This window comes from Drosophila serrata, unplaced genomic scaffold (assembly GCF_035046125.1).
Source record: "Drosophila serrata isolate PLE 108 unplaced genomic scaffold, ASM3504612v1 contig_176, whole genome shotgun sequence".
NCBI classification, from domain to species: Eukaryota; Metazoa; Arthropoda; class Insecta; order Diptera; family Drosophilidae; genus Drosophila; species Drosophila serrata.
In genome coordinates, this window is record NW_028257074.1 from 393,946 (window position 1) to 419,072 (window position 25,127).

Sequence of the window (25,127 nt, forward strand, 5' to 3'; positions counted from 1 at the left end):
AAAAAATTTTCAAAAATTTGTTTCTATTTTTTGTGCCTAGAAAGATTCGCCTGTTGATGCTGATCAAGAATATATATAGTTTATAGGGCCGGAAATGACCCCTTCACTTAGTTTCAAGCTTCTGACTGAAATTATAATAGCCTAAAATTTTGAGGTCTGAAAAATAGCACCCCCTTTGAATGCCACACCCCTGACTGTGGAACTATCCAGTAAATCGGGTTGACAACTTCCCCAGATGTCCGCGACCGAATTTACATACTGTTTTCCTATTTTTTTTTTTGCGTAGCGGCCAGTCTGGGGATTGAGCCTCGACCTGGGCCTGTTCCGGGATGGCAAAGGTTACGCGTGCGCTCCGTTCGTGTCCACTTCCACTTCCTCATCCTCATCCTCATCCTCATCCTCATCCTCATCCCCATCCCCCATTCTCAGGAGCGGAGTGGTGCGAACCACTCGCCGCGGTCAAAAGCTGTCGGCGCGCCCAAAAATTTCACAATTTAAGCATGATTTATGAACCGGACGAGGGCCGAGTGCTAAATGATTAATCGAAGGCCGCAACTACCGCGGAAATGGCAACAAAAATAAACAAATTACATTTCTAGAGAAGAAAATTAATCGATTTTATGATCATTTTCGATTTATTTGAAATCGATAAGCCATTAAACAATATGTAAAATGTATCTAAATACTATTTTTGTATACAAAAACCCTTCAAAAATACCACTTAGCCTTAAAGTGATTTTAAATTTGCGCGCAAAGGCCGTGAAAATTTCTTAGCCGAGTTGCCTTATTTACACCTTTCTCCAGTTTTCCTTCGCTTTTCCTCGGCTGCATATTAAATGAAAGCCGGGGAAAAATAAATGTGACAAGTGCAAGGTAAAAGTGTAAGCATATATCCACCTCTATATATATACGTATGTACATATATATATAGATATATATAGCGTGTCCTGGTAGCAACGACCTTTACACTGAGCACACCGAGCGCAGAGCAAATATTTGCCGGATATTAGGGGAATTTGATCCTTTTACAAGGACATCCCTGCATATATTATGATGCGAGATTCCGCGCATTTTGTTATCTTGTTATATTGTAAAGCACGGTGACCGGTTTTCATTAACGAGTTGATTGAAATTTACATTTCCACGTTTCCATTTTCATTTCGAAAAATTCTATTCCATTTCAAGTCCATGCCGCCGTTAAACCAGTTTGCCGGAAAAATGGCAGCAAAAAAATATATTCGCAGCAGCAAGCAACAGTTAAGCCTTTTCTTTACATATTTATATATATGTAGAGAGAAAAAATCCAGGCCTTATATATATTTATATATATATAATGTGTGTGTGTGTGTGGCAGGTGCAAATGAGGCAAATTTCAAAGTCAAGTTTACACGCAGCAAATGCTTTTGTGCATCAACGCGCAGCAGTCTGCCTTTCCCCCGCTCTCTGTTTTCCTCTGTTTTCCTCTCTTTTTCCCTGTGTTTTCCTCACTTTTTTTTTCGCAGACTTGGTCCTGCTCCTGACTCCCTATGCCGCTTTTCCTTTGGCTTTTCCCCCCCAGCAACTGCATAAGAAGGCAATGCCAGTGGCTCGGGAAACAACTAATGTCATTTTCTTAGAGACATCTTTCAGGAATTTCCATCTTAACTTCTCTATTTCATTTTCCTTTGACAAAGAAATGTTAATTTTGTTAAATAAATATATATTTAATTTTATTTTTTAACTAAGCAAGAACCCTAAATTAACTCAATAGTGCAGGGAGGGGTTTTTGTTTTCTTTGAAGAGAGTAAATCCCTTACAGGCTGTAATAAATGGTAGATAACATTACTTTCCATTTATTATTTATTTATTATATTAAAAGGTGTTATTTCCCATGGAAAAGACTACTAATATCTTGGGCAGAACTGTATTTTTTTTGTTTTGGATGCGCTTTGCACTTTACGTTCTTTTTCGACAGCGACTTTTACACACCTTCACCTGCCCCCTCTTTACTATATAAAAAAAAGAAAGAAAATAAGTGAGAAAATGAACTTTATTTAAGAATGAAAAGGACGAAGAATGAAAGTGGGGAAGGGCGAAATAAAAATGCAGGGAATTGTTCTAAATCCGAGGCGGAAAAGTGAAAGTGCAGTTGAAGAAGGTTGAAGATATTCCGGGGACTCCCCGGAACAAAGGAGATTAGGAGAGGCCATCAAAGGATGTGCCATGTGCAGCCTGCCTGCTGCCTGTCCTTTTTCTATCAACTTTTCTGTAAATTGATGACAAAACTTTCCTTTGGCTTTTCGTAATTAGTTCTCTGTCAAAAAAAAAATAATAATAATAAAATAAAAAACGGCAGCTAAGGATATGTGTATCCTTCATATGTGCCATATGTGTGTGTGTGTGTGTCTCAACGTCTGCGCGTGTGCGTAAGCGAACACACATGTGAGTCCTGCATGAAATACATAAACACACACACATATCCTTGCTTCCTGACTTTCGTCCCTTTCGCTCTCACACACATATGAGGTCTAGCATGAGATGTGTGTGTGTGTTTTTTTTGGGGGTGAAACGAGCTCACAAATAGGGGCGTGGCTTGGCTTGGCCAGTGTGTGTGCGAAAGAGAGAAAGATAGAGCGAGAGAGGGAGAGGGAGGCCAGAGAACCCAAAAGGATTTAGATTTTTCGGTTAATGTTATTATTTATTGGAAGAAGAGCCACAAAATAGTAATGAAGACTATTAATTAGTTTCTTAAAGCCCTAAAGTTCAAAATATTCAATAAATCACAAGAGAAATCACATATTCAGACAATAAATTAATATTAAAATTCCCCTTTTCCATATCCTAATGAAATCATATATATTAATATACATTTTGAAATTTTTCTATAAAATAAAGAAAAATTCATATATATTCAAATTCCGCGCCAATTCGTAAACTCTTCTGCAGAAAGCGCCTCTTGTGTTAGTTTGTCAAAACATAGAAACCGACCTCTGTGGGTGTTTTCTTTAAGTTTTTGTTGTAATTGCTATAAGAAGCGACCTCCTTAGGTTATTTTTAAAACTAACCATAGAAGAACATGAAAACACCGTCTATGGGGTTTTAGGCTAACTAAATTTAGTTCCAACAAAATTCACAGAGAGCGCTTACTATTTAGTCTAAGTAAGTTTAAAAAAAAAACCTAAAGAGGTCGCTTCTTATTCAGCTAAAAGAACCAAAACTTTAATAAAATGACCACAGAGGCCGCTTTTAACTTAGTTAAGTTTCCTTTATGTGTAAAGTAAAGTTTCTTACCTTTTATTAACTCTCCGCATTTTTTTTTATTAACTTTGAGTTTCACCATTGTTTTTTCTTAAATAATTGCTTTTACAACAAAAGCTTACCACTGCAATGATTATTTATAGACACAGAATTTAATACAACTAAGCTATTTTTTTCACAATTTCTGGCACTGCCCACATGATCTTTGGCTTAAGTGTGACCAGTTTCGGGAGAGTGGAGAAACGTCATGGCTACAGATAATCTTTCAGGAATTTTAGTCAATCAGCGACAGACGAAAAAAGAAATTAGAAATAAAAACGAAATTTAAACGAATTTAGCTTAAAATTAAATTAAAATTACGATACTAAAGAGAGAGGTGCGCTTGCGCGATGTGGAAATGTGTGTACTTAATGCCGGGAATTTAACGTGAAACACAAAGTGTGGGCGAAAACAAGAATCACAAAAAAAAAAAACATAAAAAGAACAATAACAAGAGAGGGAGAGGGTGAGAGACCGAGACAGAAGAGGGAGGCCTGAGTGAGAGCGAGTGAGAGGAAGAGAGAGTGTGGAACAGGTTTTTACACCTTTCCAGATTCTAGATTCCTCCGATTCCCGTTTACCGTGTTTCCCAAACGATCCAGTCAGGAGCGCACTTTGCATATTGGAAGTGAACAGGCAGAGTCAAAATGGAGTCCCTCCCCCTTCTACTCCTACTGCCGTTGCTCCTCCAACTGTGGAGCACCAGCTCCAGTGCCAGCTCCATCACCAGTTCCAGTTCCTCCAGCTCTCCGCCAGTGCCGCAACCGCCGCCATTCCGCCAGTGCGAGACAATCCGCATCGAGATGTGCCGCAAGATCGGCTACAACGAGACCTCCATGCCCAACCTGGTGGGCCACGAGATGCAAGCGGATGTGGAGTACACATTGCAGACGTTTGCGCCGCTAATCGAGTACGATTGCAGCTCCCAGCTGAAGCTCTTCCTGTGCGCCGCCTATGTGCCCATGTGCACGCCCAAGGCTCCGGTACATGCCATCGGTCCCTGCCGCAGCCTGTGCGAATCGGTGCGCATTCGTTGCCATCCGGTGCTGCAGGGATTCGGCTTCCCCTGGCCGCTGGCCCTGGACTGTGATCGTTTTCCGCGTGAGAATAACCACGAGACGATGTGCATGGAGGGTGAGCTGCATCAGCCGCAGCTGGAACAGGATCTATATGGTGGCTTATCGTCGTCCCAGGGAGGAATTGGAGGGATAAACGGCGCCGGAAAACTTCCGCTGGACTGTTCCGGTCTGGCCAAATCGCATCTGTATGTAAAACTTCCACGCTCGGGACGCTGTGCGCCGCTGTGCGAAGCCGATATCCTGTTCACCCCCTCTGAGAAGCATCTGGCCGAAGTGTGGGTCTCAACCTGGGCATATGCCGCCTTAGGACTGGCCTTGGTGGCCACCATTTGCCTGCTGCTGGCCAGCGATGGCAGCCGGTTGGCCAGTGCCGCCAAATGGTCGCGTCTGTTGTCGCCGCTTATTTGGTGCCACAACATGGTCACCCTGGGCTGGACGGTGCGCTTTGTGGTGGGAAGAACGGGCACAGCCTGCGGCATGGATCCCCAGGCACCCAACGAGTCGCTGCTTAGCGTGGATGGGCTCTCGAATGCCTCCTGTGCAAGTGTCTTCCTGATGCGCTACTACTTTGGCATGGCTGCCTGTGCCTGGTGGGCTGTACTCTGTTTGGGCTGGCACCGGGATATACGTCGTCATAGCCCCGATGCCAAGGGCCATGTGGCCATCATTCCAACTGCTGCTAACTCCTCCTCCTCCAATTATGCCAAGCGGCAGGATCTCACGCAGAATAACTTTGTGTGCTTTATGGCCTGGGGACTGCCCGCCTTTCAAACGGCCGCCGTGATTGTGGCGCGTTACGTGGACGCAGATGAGCTGCTGGGTAAGATCATACACTCCTCCTCCCCTTTTGATATTCTAAAACTTCATATTTATCCCTAACAGGTGCCTGCTTTGTGGGTAATCAGTCAGACAAGGCTCTCCAGGTGCTGGTGGCCACGCCTGTCTTCTGCTATTGGATCTTTGGCTCCATGAACCTTATCTCCGGCTATTTGGTGCACTGCCGCACCAAGGAGATCCTTAGGAACAGCAATGCTTTGACCCTGCAGCAACTAAGTGCCCATGGTAGCTCAGGGATTGGCATCTTCCTATTTATGTACGGGTTGGCATGCGCCCTGCTCTTGCTGGCCGTCATCTATGAGTTTGCCAACATCGATGTCTGGCTGGGATCGGGCGAGACCAGCACTCCGTTGTGGCCCTTTTTGGTGCGAGCCTTTATGGAACTGATGCTGGGCATTTGCTGCTTTGCCTGGATCCTAGGACCCAGCATCTCCATGATGTACAAGCGTCAGGTGGGTGGCAATACCAAAATGATGATGAAACCGGTGGCTGGAGGCGATGCTCAGAGCAGCTCGCGTGGCTCACATGCGGCATGCAGCAGCACGGTTGTCTCTTACCATTCGGTGAGACCCTCTATGGCCAGTGCTCCCTTGGCGCCGCAGCTGCAGAGTCCCTACAAGCTGAAAACATCGCCGGGAGCGGGCTCAATATCCTTGAATCAAATGTCCAACTATTCGCTGGGCAGAAGCAATCATCAGCACAGGCATCAGCATAGACACCATCATCATCATCAGCATCACCATCAGCAGCAGCAGCAGGGACACCACTCGTCCTCCTCGCATCGCCTGTATTATCCACCGGGAGGGAGCAGCTATGCCTCACAGAAGCACTACTATCCTCCCCTTCAGCATTATGGCGATGAGACGCTGCTCTAGGAGCAGCTCTCTCCATATTAAATGTTCCTGCTTCCACCCTATATATAATTATATATATATCTATGTACTGTGTATATAACCCCCCAGCAAAAGGAGCCTCCTCCTTGACGTTAGTTGTATTCGTAGTATGTCCCCATTTCAGGGACCGGAAACATATCCTATTTTTGTGTGTACTTAATGCCCGCTAAGCTCCTAATTGGTGTAACCAAAATAACCCATAATCAATGCGCTCTTGCCTTTATACACATCTTAGCCTGATTATATCGCCTTTTGCGTATATATATATATACCATTTTTATATATATATTGAAGTATTTTTTTGTAAGAGAGAGAGAAAGAGAAACACACACAAAGCAAGGATCTAGTGAAGTGTAAGATCCGTAGTGTTTAAAGACCTACAATGCTTCTTCCGCTCTCTCGGGCTTTTCCAGAGAGCCTGAAGCGTTTGGCATTACGGATCTTGAAGCTTATACTGTCTGCACAAAACAAACGCAGCAACCAAATACTGTGATACGCAAACTGGAGCCCCGCTTTGCTGTCCTCTATCCTCTCCCCGACGAGTGTAACAAGTGTACTTAAACTGAAACTGAAACAGAAACTGAATTAACAACAAATTGCAATCGTAGCCTAGCGTATTCAGTGTGCCATTAGCTTTAAGGATCACAAACAGAATAAGTCTTAAGAGTTTCCTTGAATTTAACTAATATTTTATACATAAAACGAACAGTATATGTGTGTCTTACCATTTTTTTTAAATATTTGTATTAAATGTAACTTATTTGCTAGCGAATAAAGTGTCCAAAAGTTATAAACTCGCTTTGAGTTGCTGGTTTAACCAAGTACATAGAAAAGAGGGGTCTCCCCAGGGGCCACCTTACTCCATGAGCACGCTAATACCTCGTCTTCAAGACCTTCCCTGGAGGAGTGGTAACCTTTCTTTATTGCCTAGTGGGTGGCAAGGTCGCCTCACTGCGTGTGAGGACGAGGGTCTCGTTCCGGTTGTTGTTGTTATTATTTGGGGGCCGTGGTCGCCAATTGTCAAGGTCCTCGTGGTCCTGCTCCTCCTTGGCCCTTCGCTGGTTATTCTGTAGCTCGCTGGCATACTTGCTGCTGGTAATTCCCAGCAGGGAGGCCAGTCCTCCGCCCACATAATCGATGCCGGCCAGGAAACGGTTGCCCATGCGGCTGGCCTTATAACGGAGGCGGGGTCCCAAAGCCATTTCGCGCTATTGAAGAAAATAAGGGAGAGAGATTGGTGTTTATATTAGTCATCAAAGGCAGATTTAGATTTTAACCTAAAGAAGATAATATGACGCACCTCGTTCAGTTGAACAGCGTAGTTTTGGTCGGTCACATCCGCCGCCTCCGTCTCATCCTCGCTGCCCGAGGATAGCTCCTCCATGACGCCGTCGCTGAAGTGCAGCATGCGCCGCCCACTCTGCAGTTCAAGGGCGGTTACATTGTCCGTTTCGCTGGCAGCAACTGCTCCTCCGTTGCTCGTAATACCCACACTATCGCTCGCTGCAAGCGGCATGGTCTGATCCAGTTATATATTTTATCCTTTAAGCGATTAAGTACTGCTCCCAATGATTGAGTTCGCTCGAATGCTTTGTCGTTCGATATTTGAAATCGCAGCCGCCGCCGTTTTGGTAATGAAAACGCGGCGAACGAGTCGCCAAATATGGGGGGCCAATGTCCTTGGGTTGGGGGTCGGCCTTTACGACGTCATCGCGTGCCATGGGGCACTCAGCACAGGTAGCAGGTTCGGTCGCAGTCTCAGGTGCAATCAATAAACCAAATGCCGCTTCCACACACACACACACGAACAAACAAACGACGCCCAAAAGCAAAACAAACTCGCAGCAGTGTGACCAGCACTATCCATCGCTGTAATTCCAAACTTCTGCAGCGAAACCAAATAACGAGAGAGATAGAATGAGAGAGATAAATAGAGATTTGGAGAAAAATGACTCTGTCAAATATACTACATTTCGTGGATGGTTTAGTGGGACGTAATTTTCAAGTACCTTAACTTTAATAAATCTTTCATATTTTATTAATTTCCGTTTTAAACTAATATTACACCTATCGCAAGTCCCGTCGTTGGCCGTACTCGATTTGCTTTAATCGCGCGCTCTGGTCACACTATTGCGTCGTCTACAAAACAAATTGTCAAATCCAAAATACTTCCAACCGCGGGAAGAGATCGAAGATCTCCCAAATATGGAATCACCGACCTCGAATTTGGTGGCCAGAGGTGAGTGCCCAAAACAGACACTGGATGAAGGCTCCTCCTAATCCGTTTCGAATTAGATTTCCAGGTTACTGGCGTATCGCGCAGCGGACGCGTCCGGAAAAAGTCATCGAAGCTGTTGGATTTTGAGTCGCCGGAGGAGATCGAGAAGCGTACGCGTCGCCACAGCACCAGCAGGCCAGCAGCCAGGTACACGTCGCGTGGTCGTCCTCCCAACATACTCCGCGATGCGGACCTTGACCAGGAGATGCTACTCTTTGACCACAACGTATCCGAGAACGAAACTACGCTCGCTCCGGGACCGGCTCCCACCGCTGCTGCCGTTATTCTCAACTCTGATGACGAGCTGGACAATCTAGTGCAGGACCTCGTGGACGGTGTCCAAGCGGAAGCCACCAACAATGAGTCTCCTTCCGTTCGCCAGAGCCTGTACATGCGTGAGAAGGCCAGCAAGCGGAAGGTAGTCACAGCCAAGGTGCAGCGCAAGGACAGGGGCAAGCAACGCTACACCGCCTACAGCCTGTGGGCCAGGGATGTGCGCAAGCGAGAGCTCCAGGATATGGGTAAGGCGACACCACAAGCGACTATAAATGCATCCTCATTCTTCCTTTATCTTCAGACTTTGCCAGCGCCACCAGACGCCTCAGTGAGCTGTGGGCGAACGTGTCGAACCGGGAGAAGAACGGCTGGCGACGGAAAGCCAAGGTGCAGGCGACACGGGCCAGGTCGCGGGAGAAAACCGGACCGAATAGCACCAGCACGCCACCCACCAACCAGCAGCCTACGAGCAATGGGAGCTCGGCCCTAGAGCCGGCCCACAACGAAACTATCTTCCAGAATCGAGCCACGACGAGTCGCACACGAAAATTGGCCGCCGACCGTCAGCAATCCTCGCTAGAATCCGCTGCAGCGGTGGCCGCAACGGCGTCTACCTCGCAGAGGCGTAGCATTAGCACACGGAGTGGTCGAGGAAGCGGTTCTGCTCAGGTGGAAACGGATGTGGCCAGCAGCAGCAGTAAGACTGCAGCGCAGCAGCTGGAGGCCCCGCCGCAGCCCACCAGCATCGATGCAATTGATGCAGCGGCTCACCTAAAGCTGCTCGGCGAGAGTCTCACAGTGATTGGGGAGCGTCTGAAGAAGCATAATGGCCATGTGGCCCTTTCGGGCAGTCTCTCAGTCTTGCTGGACAGCCTGCTTTGCTCGATGGGGCCGCTTCTCTGTATGACCACCCAGATCCCGGGGCTGGAGAACAAGGCGCAGCTATCGCGGAATCTTGCCAACACTCTGGACAACATAGCCTACGTGATGCCGGGACTGTGAGGTAATAAACAGGCACTACCTCCAGGCAGCTGTGCTTCCAAGGGGAAGCAAGTTATAGGTTGAACCCCTTCCACACCCATCCCCCATTAAGTATCCTTAGTTCTAAGCTATACGTATCTCGACCTTGAATAAGTAAACCGATCTGCATAAGAACTCCGCTGATGGTTTATTTTCTGTCTAAAAGGAAGCTATTTACATTTTCAGGAGGAATCATAATAGGAGGAACCTTTTCCTACATATATGGGGAAAGATTACATTAGTAATAAATAATATAATAGATCAAGTTATTTATTAATTTTTGTGTAGTTTCCCAGAGATCTCCAGCTAGAACTTGAAACTATCAGAATATTTTGTATTATACCTTTTGCAGGGTATTATTATTTTAGTTAAAAGCTTGTAACCCTGGAGAAAATAAAAGAAAATATTTATTTAAACCTAATTTTAAATCTTAATTCCTTTCTCAGGGTATTTAAATTTTATTCAGAAGCTTAAAAAGCTGTGAAGGAGTCATTTCCGACCCTATAAACCATATATATTCTTGATCAGCATCAACAGGCAAACCGATCTAGCTATATCCGACAAAATTTTAATTTTTTCAAAAATTTGAAAATTTTATAAGGGGTTACATCGTTAAAAATGTACAAAAATTCTCGAAAATTTGGAATTTTTTAAAGTTTTAAATTGAGTATGCAGATTTATAAATCTAATAAAAACTAGCATGGGACAGCTTTCCGAAATGAAATTAATGCTTTTCTCGATAAGTTATGCGTTTTTTAAAATTTGTTTTGTCTTAAAATCTTCATATAAAAATATAGATACAAAAATTTGTAAAATTGGTTTTATAAATTTAGTCAGAAGCTTCTAAAAATGTGAAGGAGTCACTCCCGACCCTATAAATCATATATATACTTGATCAGAAATAAAAGGCGAATCTTTCCACCTATGTCCGGCAAAAATTTATTTTTTTTTCCAAATTTTGAAGATTTTATAAGGGGTTACATCGTTAAAATTCTCAAAAATTGATACAAATTAAAATTTTTAAATTGAGTATGCAGATTTAAAAATCTAATGAAAACTAGCATGGGACAGCTTTCCGAAATGAAGTTGATGCTTTTTTGGCCAATTTATGAGTTTTTTTAAATTTGTTTTTCCCGAAAATCTTCATATAAAAATATATATAAAACATGTATAAAAATAGTTTTATAAATTTAATCAGAAGCTTGATAAAATATAGGAATTTCGAATTCTCAAACCATGGCCATCGGCTGCGATATCTATCGGACGCGCCTGATTGCACTATCGAAGCCTCTGGCGCGAGTGCCATCGCTAGTTTGGGCTCCCAACAAACAACCATTGCATTTCGCACGAAAACCGCCCAAAATTTGGCTTAATCCTGATTCCCAAGGAGCCGTCATCGCCCAGACAAACCATGTTGAGAGCCCAGCCCCCACTGCCGCTGCCACTGGCCACAAGCGGGAAGCGGAAAAAGCCCGCGGAGCTGCAGTTGCCCTGTGGCTGGAGCGGTTGCCAGGATATCTGCGACGGAGAATGGAACCTAAACACACACATTGCCCAGCACCTAGAGGAGTATGCCCGCGAGGAGGCGGACACGAAGGAGCACTGCTGCAGATGGACCGACTGTGATTTCCGTTGCAGCTGCCGGGTGGAGTTTGAACGTCACTCATACTACCATGGCTACTACCAGAACCTGCTACTCCAGGGTCAGCTGGAATGTGACCTGCATCCGGAGATACCTGCCTGCACGGCACCCGCGCGCCACAAGTTGCCCCATCTCGGCCAGAACTTCCGCTGCGGTTGGACGGACTGCGAGCGTGAGTTTGTCTCGATTGTGGAGTTCCAGGACCACATTGTCAAGCATGCGCTGTTTGAGTACGACATACAGAAGACGCCAGATGACGAGCGGCCCAAGACGCAGTGCAACTGGAGTATGTGCCACAAGCAGATGGGCAACAAGTATCGCCTCATCGAGCACATAAGCACACATTCGAACAAGAAGCAGGTGGCCTGCCATCACTGCGGGGAGCTCTTCCGGACTAAGACCACGCTCTTCGACCACCTTCGCAGGCAGCCAGAGAACAATAGTGAGTGTTTGAAGACTAAATTATAATTCCATATTAATCCCATAAATCTGTGCACAGCCCATAACTTTCAATGCGCTCAATGCTTCAAATTCTTTGCCACCAAGAAGCTGCTGAACAGCCATGTGGTCCGCCATGTAAACTGCTACAAGTGCACCATGTGCGACATGACCTGCAGCTCTTCCAGTTCGCTGACCACCCACATTCGCTACCGTCACCTCAAGGACAAGCCGCTCAAGTGCAGCGAATGCGAGACGCGCTGCGTCCGCGAGTCCGACTTGGCCAAGCACATCCAAATTGTACACTCGAAGACGGTGCACCAGTGCGAGCACCCGGACTGCCATTACTCCGTGCGCACCTACACGCAGATGCGAAGGGTAAGCGAGGAAGATCCATAATTGAGTTAAAATTAGAGTCATTACCTTTACCTTTCTGTAGCACTTTCTGGAGGTCCATGGGAACAATCCCATCCTGTATGCCTGCCACTGTTGCGAGCGCTTCTTCAAGAGCGGCAAGTCCCTCTCAGCTCACCTAATCAAAAAGCACGGCTTTCGGTTGCCATCGGGCCACAAGCGCTTCACCTACCGCGTGGATGAGAATGGCTTCTATCGCTTGGAGACGACGCGCATTGAGAGCTTGGAGGTCACTCAGCAGATACTATCGCCCCAGGTTAACCCTGTGCTGGAAATCGACCTGAAGCCTGGCACTGGCTCCTGCTTCGAAATCGTGGATCCTACGAACTCGGAATTCGAGCGGATCATCGTCTCGAATGATGCCAATGAAGCGCAGATGATGGGCGAAGTGGTCATCTCGTTTCCGAGCCTCCCGGATCCCGAGGAGGTGTGATGGTGGTCCAACAGCATTTCTGATCGATCTCGTGCCCTTCATCTTTGACTGGCTTTAATCCCAGCATTAGCTCACTATGAATTACTTAGGCTTTAGGCGAGAGAACTGCCCGCGAGTGTAATTTGTCACTATTTTAAGTACTATAAAGCGAGATTGTACTATAATCATATCCCTCTCATGTCGCCCTTCTGTAAGGGTTGGCCATATCTCCTTTGACATTTAGTTTATAATCAACCATTGACATTTTACAGTTGCAACTTTAGTTTCGAATATTAATAATATAAATAATAAATGAAAGAAACCAACCGAAAGCCAGCAACAAGCATAATTTGATTTTTTTACTCTTGCAGGGTATTTTAATTTTAGCTAGCAGCTTGTAATGCCGTGAAGGAGTCATTTCTGGACCCAATGAATCATATATATTCTCGATTTTATAAGGGAATTTTTGGTGGATAAATTGATGCCACGATCCGATCGCAACCGGCAAGGGTATAAAACTTTCGCTTCTCGACGTTAGCTTTTTAAAATTTTCCCTATAGCTTATAAATTGATGCCATCAGAGAGAGATTACATTCTAATGGAGGTAAAGCAAGTTAAGGACAATTCTGCCTCATTCTCAAAAATTCAAGTCATTAATTTACTTTGTTTTAAGTTGAATTAAAACAATTCTCTCTTTTGACTATACTTCTTCGACTAAAAATTTGTTTTTTTAATGGGGTTTCGTTGCTGGTTCCTTCCAGTGTATTTCCGCACTTGTACTTTGTTGTTTTGTTTTTGGCCATTTGTGAGGTTAGCCTCCTCGACACTTGAAAAAAATATAAACACAAGCGTGGTTTGTACGGTTTTTAAATGTGTTTTTAAGTTTTAATTGTGGGATGCTGAGACTCGCTCTCAAGTAACGACGACATAAGTTTCTATGTTCAGTATCACACCGCAAAAAAAAAAGAAGAAACACACAGAGCTGCTGCAGCGGCGGCGCGTTCCGTCGAGTTCCTCCTCCTTCTCCGTGCAGCGACGCTGTCCGCTTACTTGGCGTGGGTCTGGGCCTTCCTCAGCTGGGTGAGGATGTTGGACAGCTCCTCACGCTTCCTCTTGGCACGGATGTGTGTGCCCAAGCGGCGCTTCAGGAACTTGAGGGCGCGCTTGTCCTTGGACACCTTCAGCAACTCCATGGTGCGCTTCTCGTAGGGGGCATGGCCCACCACCTCGCGCACCAGATCCCTCATGAACTTGGTGTGGCGGGTTTGAATCTGCGTTGCGAAAAAATAACACATGTAAACAAATGCCGGCGACGGCGTCTCCTGAGTACTCACGTTCTTCAAACGGGATCCGCGCAGACCCTTCACCTTCTTGTCGCCGGTGTACTTCACATTCTTGACCTTGGTGGTCTTGTGGCCCTTGTTGAGACCAATGCACAGCTCGTAGCGGACTGCCATTGTTGCTGCGAATACAGAAAAAAAATACAAAATAAATACACGCACAATTGGCAATCTTTCCGCTTAGTTCTTCTACTTTTGTTGTGGCCAAAGGAAGGACAAACACCGCGGTCGCAAGTTAAACAATCCAAATCGAATTAAATATCTCAATTTAGATTATTGTAGCGAATTTTTCGGGAGATTTCGCCAAGCACATGCAACTCACCGGAAACGTTAAAAGTAAAAGAAAGACAAATTAGTGTGGCTGCAGTATCGAGCTGTCAAACACTATCGATAACACCGATGGCTTGACACTTATCGGTTAATCGCAAAGCTTCACGATAGTTAAAGTGCTTATTTTCGAGCTAGAATTATATGATTAGTCAGAGATTAATTTATTATTATAGATTAATTGATTGTATTCGTTACTGATCAGCCAAAAAAGAAAGTAAACAATATACCTGACAGCGTTGCCAGACGGGAGCCTGTCAAACTGGAATATAATTAATTTTGGATTTAGATTTAGATCTTGAATCAATTTATGAGTTGAAATTTAAGCTCAATTCTTTTTCAATCAGAAATAAAATGCAACTATAAACGAATTTTCTGGTGACTAGTAAGTTATCGATTACTTCGTTGTATTTACCAACACTTCATCCCAGAAGTGTTGGTAACGCCTCGCCACAAGTTGCCATATTTGATTTCCAGCGATAACCTATCGCCGCTATCGAGACCGACCAAAGCAACCCTGCCCTGGCATGTGTTGCCATTCAATTCGATTACCAAACTAAACACACGTTTTTCGGGTTTGTACAAACAATTCGGGTGCAATTATATATCGTTCTGTGCATGAAATAAGTGACGCGCGCCACTGAACGATTTGAAGACCACGAAACGGAACGGTGCTGACAGGCGGCAGCCCCAATAGCGAACATCGCGAAGGGATGGCAACACTGCATACGCCGGCCAAGTTATTATGATATGTAAAAGGTGGACGTCGACACGTGTTTAATATTCGTGCAAACTTTTAATACGTTGCGGGCGTTGAAAAACCAGTGAAAACAGCAAACAAACACTCCCCACAAAACGCAAGTGCGGCGCAAAGCGAAAACAGTCGGCAAAATAAGTTACCCAAGCGGTTGCAAGAGGTAAGAGATTGGAGCACGCGGAACATAACCTAGTACAAAGGCGCACTAAGCGTTTAGCTGTGTGTGTGTGTGTGTGTGTGTGTGTGTGTTTGCCAAAACAGAACGAATCGAATCGAAAATGGTGTCATGTGTTCGTTGGTTCGTTCTGCGTTGGGATTCACTCCACTGTTGCTTCCCGTTACTCCGCATTGCGTTTGCATTCCTCCTCTCCTTTCTTTTTTTTTTCTTTTTGTTTAAGTGCATCCTCCGCTTGCCGCTGCCGTTGATGTTGTTGTTCCGGCAAAGTGACAGTGGGTGGCAAAGTGGAAAATTTTAAGTTAAAATGGACGATTACACAATGTGCCACTCGCACATATGTGCATACATATGTATTAAAGCAAGACAGAGACCGCTCGCAGCGGCGACTATAGCATTCGTCTATTTTAATTATCTGTTTCACTCATAATTCTTCGTTAATTAGAGCAAATCAATTCTTGCACTGGGACTATACATCTCAGGGACCCAGGGAACTCCATATAATTGTCTAAAATCCATTCTTGGTATAATTCTTGCAGTTTTAAAGAGTGCTTACTGTTCACACACAATAATCATAAGCATGCTAGGCCCGTGTCTCTTCCCCTCTCACTTTGTAAGTGTGTGCGTGTTACCCACACACAAAAAACTGAATGTTATTGCCGCTTTCACCGTTAAATTTCGGCCGTCTTATCAATCAAAAAGGAGGTGTAGAGCACAGTAAGGAGAGAAAGAACGCAGGTTGCCACTGCCACTCCCACCTAATATTCTATAGTCTATACATATTCGTGCATATGCTATGTACATTTATTATGCTATATCCACCGATTATACAACCCCCGCCCATTTTTGGCGACCATATGATCGGAAACCACGTTGCCAAGATTATAACAATGTGGACTTTTCGGCTAGCTGGCAATGTTGTTGCACCAGGTTATTGTTGTTTGAATGCGCGCTTGTGTGCGTTTGGGTGTGTGTGCGTATTAATAGTAATCTCTTGGCTCTCTTGCTCTTTCTCTCTCTCCAACTTTGGAAGTTTGAAGGGAATTCAAAATTCGAGTTTCGAGGTCTCGAGCCTCAAGCTCCGCGCAACAACAACAATATGCAAGTTCAAAGTCGGCTGTAAACATGCCGAAACATGTTTGTTTGCATGCCAGCGCACACGCACACACGCAGACATCCATTAATATGCATGTGTAAACAAGCTTACAGCCGAACGAAGAAGTTGAAAATAAAATATTCCCGTCACCCGGTTTGTACGATTAGGAAATGCCGCAATTGAGTCCGTCTGTCTGGCCGAGTGCCCTTCCATGGAGCCCTTTATAGGCCACAATCTCGCTACATATTTGTTGTTTGGCGCTTTCAGTTCGTCGTGGTTGGCGATTGCTCTTATCAGGTTGTCCACTGTGCGGATGAGGACCTTTGGGCTGCTAACAAAGTGACGAAATCAAAGCGTAGGGGAGGGGGAATCGCCGTCGCCTACAGTGGGAAAAGGTTGTTAGAAATTCGGTAACGTAAAAAATGTGTGGTGTGAGGAATGAATAAAATCAGTTTACCATGTAGTCTTAAAATAAATAGATATGATAATTCAAACATTACGAACAATATTAACTTAGTTTAAGGTTAAAGGTTATCACCTTTTATTCATGATTTCAGTTCAATATTGTTTTTGAAATATTTTTAGTTTAGCGTAGAATCAAATAACATTAATATTATTTTTTTAAGATTATATATCAATTTTCTGTGTCAAATTGGTGCCGTGTGCTTTATTACAAGCCATGTCATATGCGTTGGTCCCACTGTGCACTAGATGTTGACAATATTCAAATGTGCAGCGCAGTTCCAATTTTATTTGGATAGATTTCTTTTGTTCTAATGAGTTCGGATATCTTTCCACTGCGTTCCGCACTTAACGGTAAAAAGTATGCGTGTGTGTGGGTGTAGAGGTGCTAAAAAAAACTTTTGCGACCACGCATCCGTCGACAGCTTCTCTTTTGTGCATGGGGGGTGGGGGTGGGGGGGAAGAGCAGGGGAAAACGATGGAGTGAACGAAATGAGAAGAAGGAGAAGGAGGGAGAGCGTTGAGCGGAGAAAGGAGAAGCGAAGCGGGCTGCGAAAAGCCCGAAGAAATGGCAATTAGATGGCGGGCAAAGTAGTTTCCCTTCGTATATCGAGCAGTCGATATCTTAAAATCTCTCGAACAAAATCGCCGGCATTTCAATAACCGAATTCCCAAAAAGAAACAAAAACAAAAAGAAGACGAAGACGAACATAAAAATATAATAAATACAAAACAAAAGCGGAGACGACACAGAAAACTCCAAAGAATAAAGCCCAACGAACTAATGCCATAACTCGACGAATATTTAAACGAATTATTCACAAAACTAACGAACCAGTTTGAACCAGAACACAGAATTTGTGATATTGGATATATAGACAGATTGATCAGATCGACGGCCATAAAGGTGACGAATTGCTGGCTGTGATAAGTGTTTTCATAACTTTTAGTTTTGTTTTGTAATGATTTCGTAACATTTGCCGTTGCCGTAAACGTAACGGTTTGTTCTTGCACTCTCGCACTATTATGCTCGCTCTCTCTTTCTCCCCATCGTTCTGTTTCGCTTTCTTGCCAGCGTGTTGTTGTTCTTGCGCAGTCGCTCTTGGCGATCGCACTCGTCTCTCTCCTTCGTTCTCTATCTCTCTCTCTGTGCCTTTTCCCTTCCGCGTGGCATTCAAAATCCGCTTTGCTTTGGCTCCTCCGCGCTCTGCTCTCGACATTTTTGTTGTCTATATTTACGTATTGTTTTTTTTCTTTTCTTTTCTTTTTATTTGTTACTATAAATACGCAAAAGTTCAGTTCGAAAAGGAAAAATACAAGAAAAACGGAAAAAGCAAACACACACAAACACATGCACACTGGCACGCGGTGCGTCTCGTGATTCCCAAAAATAAAAACAATTGAAACCATTTCTTTATATTTTATTATAGATTTCAAAGTATTTTGCATAGCTTTTAGTCGCAAATTCCCATTCAAATTTAAATTATATAAACCAAAAACAGAAATATTAACATTAATTTTTTCCTTATCATTTGTCATGACAAGCTTTTTTGTGTCTAATAATAATTGTAAATAATTGCAGGGACGCTTTGAACAGCGGCTGTAAATTGTTGTCTTGATAAGAACTTTTGAGTATTGGTGTTCAAGCTCAATTTCAATGATCATATAGAGAACAAAAAAGAACTTTTTAATTACCAGATTTATTTTATTATTGAAAACCTAAGGGTTATTTAAAATATATTCTAAAAACATAGTATAGCATCTAAAACTTTGTCCCCATCTCGTTTCAGATTCTTCAATATTCAGCGAAAATGGTATCCGGTCGTCCTCTACTCTACCTGTCACTGCCCGGTGTAGCATTTATACTTGGCGTCTTTTGGTTTCGGCGTAGAAATAAAAATCGTTTAGACAAACCCGACGATGAGGATACGTCGACCGTGAAGGATGCTGCGGCGACCACGGTGGAGACACGCAAGGCCAACGGTGTCCTGCAGAATGGCAAGCAGCCGCAGCCCGTGGCTAGCAAGTCGATGAACATCAATGGAACCATTGTCAACGGAAACGGAAATGGATCTGGTAGTGGAAGCAGCGGCAGTGGAAGCGATGAACGCGAAAGTCCCAACACAATGCTGTATGGGAAGTCGGCACCCATCAAGATCCAAAGCAATGGACGCAGCTCGACCTCGATCGATTCCGAGATGCTCAAGTCAAAGATCCAGGATGCGGAGCACAAGAAGCTCTGTTCCATAGACGAGGCCTTTGAGAATCTATCGTCGCCGGTGGATTTGCCGGGTTCGGTGAACACTTCACGCTCGTTTTACAACCGTAAGGCCAGCCAGAAGACCGTGGAACCGGTGGTGATCAAGGCGACGCGCACACCCAAGATATCGCCGGAGAACTCATTCCTCGAGACCAACTATACCAAGGAATGCGAGCAGAACAATAACTGCGAGCCCAAGGTGGATCCCAAAGAGGCATCCAAAGAGCAGGCGGAGCAAGCAGAGCAGGCAGTCGACAGCAATGGCAATCAGAAGCGCAACGTGGACGCGGCTAGTCCCTCGCTGAGCATCTGCAGCGTCCAGTCGGGTGACTCGGGCAAGGGCTCCAGCCTGCCCCGCTCGGAGGCGACGCGAGTCAAGACTACCTACGAGTTCCTTTTTCCCATCAGTCTGATTGGCCAGCTGTACGGTCGGAAGAGGGCGTTCATTAACCAGATCAAGGCCAAGACTTTGGCCAGTGTGGCGCTCAGCAAGAACCCGTACTCGAGTAAGGTGCGCATCTGCACCATTGAGGGCACGGAGAGCGAGATTGATGCCGCCTTGGCCATGATCCGTCAACGTTTGCCGGCCAAGCGGTATCCCAACTTCACCATGCAACGCATCCACTTCGCGCTGCCGCAGACCATAGTTCCTCTTTCCACGGAAAGCCTCTACAACCTCCAACTGAACCTGATCGAGGGCATCAACAACGATGTAGTGGTAAGTGCCGTGCTCTCGGGCTCGCACATATTTGTCCAGCATCCGCTGCATCCCTCGCATCCGTCGCTGCCGATGCTGCAGAAGCAGCTGTACGATAGCTACACCACCATGGAGGCACCGCAGCTGCCCAGCATCGAGGTCAGTGCCGTCTGTGTGATCGCCATCAACGGGGTGTGGTATCGTGTCCAGATCGTCAGCATCGATGCAGACGATGAGGAACGTTGTGTGGTTAGGTTCCTTGACTTTGGTGGCTACATGAACGTGAGCTTCACATCGCTGCGTCAAATACGCACAGATTTCATGAGTGTGCCCTTCCAGGCCACCGAGTGCATCCTGTCCAATATTGAGCCCATTGGTAAGTTTGATTTTAGTTTCAATTGCAAGTTAATATACATTTATTCTCTTGTCTCCAGATGGCGCCTGGTCCCAGGAGGCGGCCGAGATCCTCAGCAAACTTACCAAAGGCATTGTCTTGCAAGCACAAGTCGCCGGCTACAATAGTCACAACATACCAGAAATCTATTTATTCGCATCCCTAGGCCCAAATGTAAGTATAGGGCACCGAAAAGTATAGGTATATTGATACTGTATCGGTATACTGATACTGTATCGATATACACATCCATATTTGAACGTTGCAACAGATTTATACGGAATCAATAGATATTATGTTTGCTATATCGCTCTAAAGTAATCGGAAAGAGATAAAATAATATTTTTCATTAGTATAACGTTAAAAGCGATATTTTATAATAATTCATATTTTGCAATATCAGTGTTTTCGATATGGTATCCGTCATATTGATATATGTATGTGTATAAACCTAAGCAGCCGCCACATCGATCCGAGAGAGATGGCATATAGAGCAATGGGTGGGAAATGGAGCAGGACAGCAAATGTCAATAATTTTTTTTTCGAGGAGTAAATTAAAAAAATAAAAGAAAAGGAAGCTAAGTTTGTAAAGACGAAGTTTACAATTGGATCAGGGGATCAAATCGATCATAACTAAGTGCAAACTGAATTCAGAAAGCTTTTCTGTGTTAGATTTTCTGAAGCAAACTTTAATTAAAAGTTAAAAATAGCCTAGCTTCTGATGTTAGCTTCCTTTTCTTTTGTTATTAAAAAAAATCCATATTAATTAAATTTTCTTGTTTTCCAGAATGTAATTTTTATCAATAAGGAACTGGTCGCCAGAAATCTCGCGAAATGGGTGGAGATGCGTGACTAACAAACCAAGCTAAGTAACAAAAACTACATTACAACAACAACAACTGAATGCTTCAACAACAACAACAAAAACAAGAAGATGGAGTAGAAATCATGCAATTTGGAGGATACAAAAGCTTAAGCAAGTGGCGTATATATATATATATATATATATATGCAGCTTGCAAGCGGATTCCAATTACCAAATTGTTTCGTTAAGTTGTGTAGAAAGCGACTGAGCCTAGAGAGAGTGCAGCCCCATCCCTATATAATCATACATAACACCATATAACACACACACGCATATATACATGTATAAGACCAGCACACCTAACAAGCCAATAACTAAACCCAATCACACAACATAGCACAGACAGAGTCAAGTGTCAGGCCCAGGATTGGATGTAAGCTAGGAGTGGGAGTTGGGTTAGGTGAGGCGTATCTAGGGGATCGGTTCGGGTCGGATCTAGTTCAGCTGTGAGGGAGGGTAGCTGCCTGCAAATCTGCAAATTGAGAACCGCTTAAGATATTACCATACTCAGTTTATAAGTACGTAGTTTACATACATATAAATACCTCTAGTGTAAATAGTTTTTATAAATTTAACAAGAAAAAATGCAAAACGAAATACACACAAAAACAAACTAAACTAAAAGATAAAATATCAAGCAAGGAAAAAAATTTAAGGAAAAAAAAAAAAAAAAAAAACAAGAAAAAACAAGAAAAGAAAAGAACAAAAGCAAAAGCGCAAGGGAAAATATCTGTTTTTGGCAAACGTTGAAGCAAAGAAAGCTAAGAAAAAGTAAAGACAATGCGAGGAAAGCTAAAGAAAATGCCACAGTTTGCTTTAATTTTAAAGATATTTTGGTTGTAAATATATATTATAGGAGGTTTTTTATAGATACATTTTATATATATACATATATACTGTATATCGATACAAATTGATGAGAATAATGTCTATATAACGAATCATTTAAATATCCCTCGCAAAAACCCTTCGTTTTTAAATTCGTATTCATAGTGAAGCACTCAAACCGTGACAAGTACAAGAATATATATGTCCGAATAGAAAGCAGAAAGCAGAAAGTAAAAAAGGAGGCAGAACATTTAAACCAAAACACCAAAACACATCAGTACCCTAAAGAAGCAAACACGAAACAGCCGCACTAAGCCACAGAATGCCTGAACTAAACTAACTGAAAATGAAAATACAAAATACAAGCAAGTTAATATATAATTTGTATATGCGTGTGTGCCATTGTTAGTCAAGAGAGAAATATTGAAAGCCTTGGGAATATAACAATTTAAAGCTGTTCAAAAACGCCCTTAGAAACTCCATTGTAAATAAAAACCATACCAAGCAAAAATAATAATAGTGAAGAGCAGACAGTAACGAAGCTCTGTGAAGAAACCTCTAAATGCCTTGCTTTCCAAAAACTCTATTAAAAACGTCTCTTAGAACCTTATACCTAAATCCCGTAAACCTTAAATCAATGAAGCAATGAAACAAGAAATCAAGTAAACTATTTAATGTAAGGCAATATGACTCGCTTACACAGCTACCAATTCTGGGTCTAAAGAAAGCACTCTATAATCAATAACACACTAACCCCACACACACACACCTATCACACATGGCATACACAGCATACGAAAAGAATCATGTTAAACATATTTATTTTGTTAAAAAGAAGAAAATTGATTGTAAGCTATGTACACTGCATTAAAAGTAGGATGGAAGAAAGAAACCATATATGCTGGATATATAGTCGTCATTGTTGTCGTCATTGTTCTCATTGTCGTCATCGTCATGGCCGCACGAATGGTCTTTAATGAAACATAATTTAGTTAATAAAAACGGACAAGTGATGATTATGCAAATGTATCTGTATATATCCACATATATATATATATCGATATCTATATACTATATATATAATTATGTCAGCTTGAAAGACTTGGCGTGTGTTATTATTTACCTTTATTATTATCATTATCATTATTATTATTATTTTTATTTTGATTATTATTATAGCAAGAAGTGTTTTTTTTTTCGTGTGTAAAATCTTGACATTAATTTGGTAAAGTTTTAAAAGTGATTCAAACCTTTCGGAGGGGCCCCCAGGAGGTCTCCTTCCGCTGCCTTCCACACTGTAGTGCAAATTCTTTTAATGTCTTAGCTATGCGCCCCTTCGAGACTTGAATTGAGTGAAGAATTACAAAAGTTACAAAAAAAACGTATAAAAAAATCAAATAAAAATATTTACCATTTAGTTTATGGAACCCTACTTATTATTGGTTAATTATGTAAACAATTATTATCCTTATTGTAGGTCAAAGTCAACCTTACATTAACATTAAATTTAATTTAATCTCGATTTCATTGTAGCCTTGTCACTTGTACAATTGTTGATAAACTGATTAACTGATAATGATTAACTGACATAGCGATAACGATAAAGCAAGAAAGCAACTGCAAGTGTAGCAAATAATCTTAGTGGACCCCCCAGAGAGAGTCGTCGTCCTTCGTGTGTGTGGTACTTCTATATACTTTTTTTTTCTTATCTATCTTAATGCCGCGAGACAGAGTTACGAATAAGATTTAATTTATAGACGCATTAAAGTGAGAATAATTTACAAATCTAGTTATTAACTAAGTATAATGCAAGTACATTAAAAAATAAAACATTATTGAAAACTAAATTTGTCGTATTTTGAATTGAATTATATGTACTTTGGGTTTCTGGTTTCTATTTCAGGAAAAGGTAAGTATTGTTTTTGCCTACAACAACATCTCATTTACAAAAACTCTCACAACAAACACAATTTACAAATAACAACAAAAAAAGCCAATAATTATATAAATTTAGCTGCCAAATTTGAATTATAGTTCAGTACCCGCCCTATCAGTTAACCGAATAATTTGAATTTGAATTTGAATTTAAAATGGCGATCAGTTGCCGCCAAGTAAATCGATAAGTTTCGATAGTAGTATAAAAATACCAAAAACAAAGCCACTTTTCGGTATTAAAAAATCCCTCAAATGCGAAACATGAGCTGGTCACACTACAAGAAATATTGCATATTTTTGAAATTGCCTACTTTTAGGGGTGCGGTGTAGCATACTTCTAGGGTGTACAATGAATTTGCAAAAATTAAATTTGCTTGCTGCTGCCTTCTGTTCGCCTGGTATTTCAGGCCGAAAATTAAGTGACACCGAGCACATCGAAGGCTTGGCTCTGCAACACACAACCGCACGATTTTCACAGTATGTACAACACACAACCGCACGATTTACACAGTATGTACAACAACAACAACAACACACATTACAACAACAACAACAACACACATTACAACAACAACAACAACAACAACAACAACAACAACAACAACAACAACAACAACAACAACAACAACAACAAAAACGACAACAACAAGCAGACCAATTTTTAATTTACAACAACAACATACATAAAATATATTAATTTACATAGACTTTCGGCCACTTCTTTCACGCGACAATTTTTGAATTTTTGACGTAGCTCTGGTTCCTTTAAACTTTGATATGGCAAACCATATATTTTCTTGATCAGCATTAACAGGAGAGTAGATCTAGCCTAGATCTAGATCTATGTCCGGCAAAAATGTTTTCTTTTTTCAAGATTTTGATAATTTTATAATAAAATACATTTTAAAATTGTCAAAAATTGGTAAATTTTGAATTTGTTTAATGTTATAAACTAAGTATGCAGATTTATTAAGCTAGTAAAAACTAACATAGTACAGCTGTCCGAAATGAAATTAATGCTTATTTGGCTAAGTTATGCATTTTTTAAAATTTATTTTGTCCCAAAATTTTCATATAAAAATATAGATTAAAATTATTAAAAATGGTAATATACATATAGTCAGAAGCTTAAAAAGATATGAAGGAGTCATTTCCGACCCTATAAACTATATATATTCTTGATCAGCATTAACAGGCGAATCTTTCTAGCTTTGTCCGGCGAAAATTGAATTTTTTTTTAAATTTTGATAATTTTATAAGGGGTTACATCGTTAAAATTGTCAAAAATTGATAAATTTTGAATTTGTTTAATGTTATAAACTAAGTATGGAGATTTATTAAGCTAGTAAAAAGTAACATAGGACAGCTGTCCGAAATGAAATGAATGCTTATTTGGCTAAGTTATGAATTTTTTAAAATTAATTTT

General features: G+C 42.4%; 6 protein-coding genes across 8 annotated transcripts; 4 read left to right on the forward strand and 2 right to left on the reverse strand.

The window, feature by feature from the left end:
- Nucleotides 1–3,458: 3,458 nt before the first annotated feature.
- fz4 (frizzled 4) lies at nucleotides 3,459–6,879 on the forward strand. Its single transcript, XM_020951818.2, has 2 exons — nucleotides 3,459–5,175; nucleotides 5,238–6,879. Exons 1-2 carry the CDS (start codon nucleotides 3,924–3,926, stop codon nucleotides 6,065–6,067), a joined length of 2,082 nt encoding a protein of 693 aa, XP_020807477.2. The 5' UTR covers nucleotides 3,459–3,923; the 3' UTR covers nucleotides 6,068–6,879.
- LOC110183527 (uncharacterized) lies at nucleotides 6,753–7,991 on the reverse strand. Its single transcript, XM_020951821.2, has 2 exons — nucleotides 7,386–7,991; nucleotides 6,753–7,293 (listed from the first exon to the last, which is right to left on the reverse strand). The coding sequence occupies exons 1-2, from the start codon at nucleotides 7,599–7,601 to the stop codon at nucleotides 7,006–7,008; spliced, it is 504 nt and encodes a 167-aa protein (XP_020807480.1). The 5' UTR covers nucleotides 7,602–7,991; the 3' UTR covers nucleotides 6,753–7,005.
- Nucleotides 7,992–8,154: 163 nt separating this feature from the next.
- Nucleotides 8,155–10,080, forward strand: LOC110183526 (uncharacterized). Its single transcript, XM_020951820.2, has 3 exons — nucleotides 8,155–8,324; nucleotides 8,381–8,884; nucleotides 8,941–10,080. Exons 1-3 carry the CDS (start codon nucleotides 8,291–8,293, stop codon nucleotides 9,639–9,641), a joined length of 1,239 nt encoding a protein of 412 aa, XP_020807479.2. The 5' UTR covers nucleotides 8,155–8,290; the 3' UTR covers nucleotides 9,642–10,080.
- Nucleotides 10,081–10,930: 850 nt separating this feature from the next.
- Nucleotides 10,931–12,897, forward strand: Hinfp (Histone H4 transcription factor). The gene is made up of 3 exons (XM_020951835.2): nucleotides 10,931–11,743; nucleotides 11,801–12,117; nucleotides 12,179–12,897. The coding sequence occupies exons 1-3, from the start codon at nucleotides 11,071–11,073 to the stop codon at nucleotides 12,584–12,586; spliced, it is 1,398 nt and encodes a 465-aa protein (XP_020807494.2). The 5' UTR covers nucleotides 10,931–11,070; the 3' UTR covers nucleotides 12,587–12,897.
- A 522-nt stretch (nucleotides 12,898–13,419) lies between these two features.
- Nucleotides 13,420–14,737, reverse strand: RpL36 (ribosomal protein L36). 2 transcript variants are annotated; one of them, XM_086827516.1, is made up of 4 exons: nucleotides 14,463–14,737; nucleotides 14,228–14,366; nucleotides 13,900–14,027; nucleotides 13,420–13,836 (listed from the first exon to the last, which is right to left on the reverse strand). In XM_086827516.1, the coding sequence occupies exons 3-4, from the start codon at nucleotides 14,020–14,022 to the stop codon at nucleotides 13,612–13,614; spliced, it is 348 nt and encodes a 115-aa protein (XP_086683642.1). In that variant the 5' UTR covers nucleotides 14,023–14,027; nucleotides 14,228–14,366; nucleotides 14,463–14,737; the 3' UTR covers nucleotides 13,420–13,611. The 2 variants fall into 2 exon arrangements, with proteins under 2 accessions (XP_086683642.1, XP_020807458.1); XM_020951799.2 differs by lacking the exon at nucleotides 14,463–14,737 and having other exon boundaries at nucleotides 14,099–14,248.
- On the forward strand, nucleotides 14,701–23,613 carry spoon (A-kinase anchor protein spoonbill). Of its 2 annotated transcripts, none has more exons than XM_020951840.2 (4): nucleotides 14,701–15,149; nucleotides 18,513–20,055; nucleotides 20,114–20,247; nucleotides 20,861–23,613. In XM_020951840.2, exons 2-4 carry the CDS (start codon nucleotides 18,534–18,536, stop codon nucleotides 20,927–20,929), a joined length of 1,725 nt encoding a protein of 574 aa, XP_020807499.1. In that variant the 5' UTR covers nucleotides 14,701–15,149; nucleotides 18,513–18,533; the 3' UTR covers nucleotides 20,930–23,613. The 2 variants fall into 2 exon arrangements, with proteins under 2 accessions (XP_020807499.1, XP_086683641.1); XM_086827515.1 differs by lacking the exon at nucleotides 14,701–15,149 and adding an exon at nucleotides 17,170–17,629.
- The last annotated feature ends 1,514 nt before the right edge of the window (nucleotides 23,614–25,127 follow it).

Coding starts and splice junctions, on each gene's coding strand:
- fz4 (XM_020951818.2), top strand. CDS start 3,924: ATGGAGTCCCTCCCCCTTCTACTCCTACTGCCGTTGCTCCTCCAACTG. Junction 5,176..5,237: donor GGACGCAGATGAGCTGCTGG/GTAAGATCATAC, acceptor TATCCCTAACAG/GTGCCTGCTTTGTGGGTAAT.
- LOC110183527 (XM_020951821.2), bottom strand. CDS start 7,601: ATGCCGCTTGCAGCGAGCGATAGTGTGGGTATTACGAGCAACGGAGGA. Junction 7,294..7,385: donor ACGCTGTTCAACTGAACGAG/GTGCGTCATATT, acceptor TTTCTTCAATAG/CGCGAAATGGCTTTGGGACC.
- LOC110183526 (XM_020951820.2), top strand. CDS start 8,291: ATGGAATCACCGACCTCGAATTTGGTGGCCAGAG. Junction 8,325..8,380: donor CTCGAATTTGGTGGCCAGAG/GTGAGTGCCCAA, acceptor GTTTCGAATTAG/ATTTCCAGGTTACTGGCGTA. Junction 8,885..8,940: donor GCGAGAGCTCCAGGATATGG/GTAAGGCGACAC, acceptor CTTTATCTTCAG/ACTTTGCCAGCGCCACCAGA.
- Hinfp (XM_020951835.2), top strand. CDS start 11,071: ATGTTGAGAGCCCAGCCCCCACTGCCGCTGCCACTGGCCACAAGCGGG. Junction 11,744..11,800: donor CAGGCAGCCAGAGAACAATA/GTGAGTGTTTGA, acceptor ATCTGTGCACAG/CCCATAACTTTCAATGCGCT. Junction 12,118..12,178: donor CCTACACGCAGATGCGAAGG/GTAAGCGAGGAA, acceptor ACCTTTCTGTAG/CACTTTCTGGAGGTCCATGG.
- RpL36 (XM_086827516.1), bottom strand. CDS start 14,022: ATGGCAGTCCGCTACGAGCTGTGCATTGGTCTCAACAAGGGCCACAAG. Junction 13,837..13,899: donor GCGGATCCCGTTTGAAGAAC/GTGAGTACTCAG, acceptor TTCGCAACGCAG/ATTCAAACCCGCCACACCAA.
- spoon (XM_020951840.2), top strand. CDS start 18,534: ATGGTATCCGGTCGTCCTCTACTCTACCTGTCACTGCCCGGTGTAGCA. Junction 20,056..20,113: donor GTCCAATATTGAGCCCATTG/GTAAGTTTGATT, acceptor TCTTGTCTCCAG/ATGGCGCCTGGTCCCAGGAG. Junction 20,248..20,860: donor TCGCATCCCTAGGCCCAAAT/GTAAGTATAGGG, acceptor CTTGTTTTCCAG/AATGTAATTTTTATCAATAA.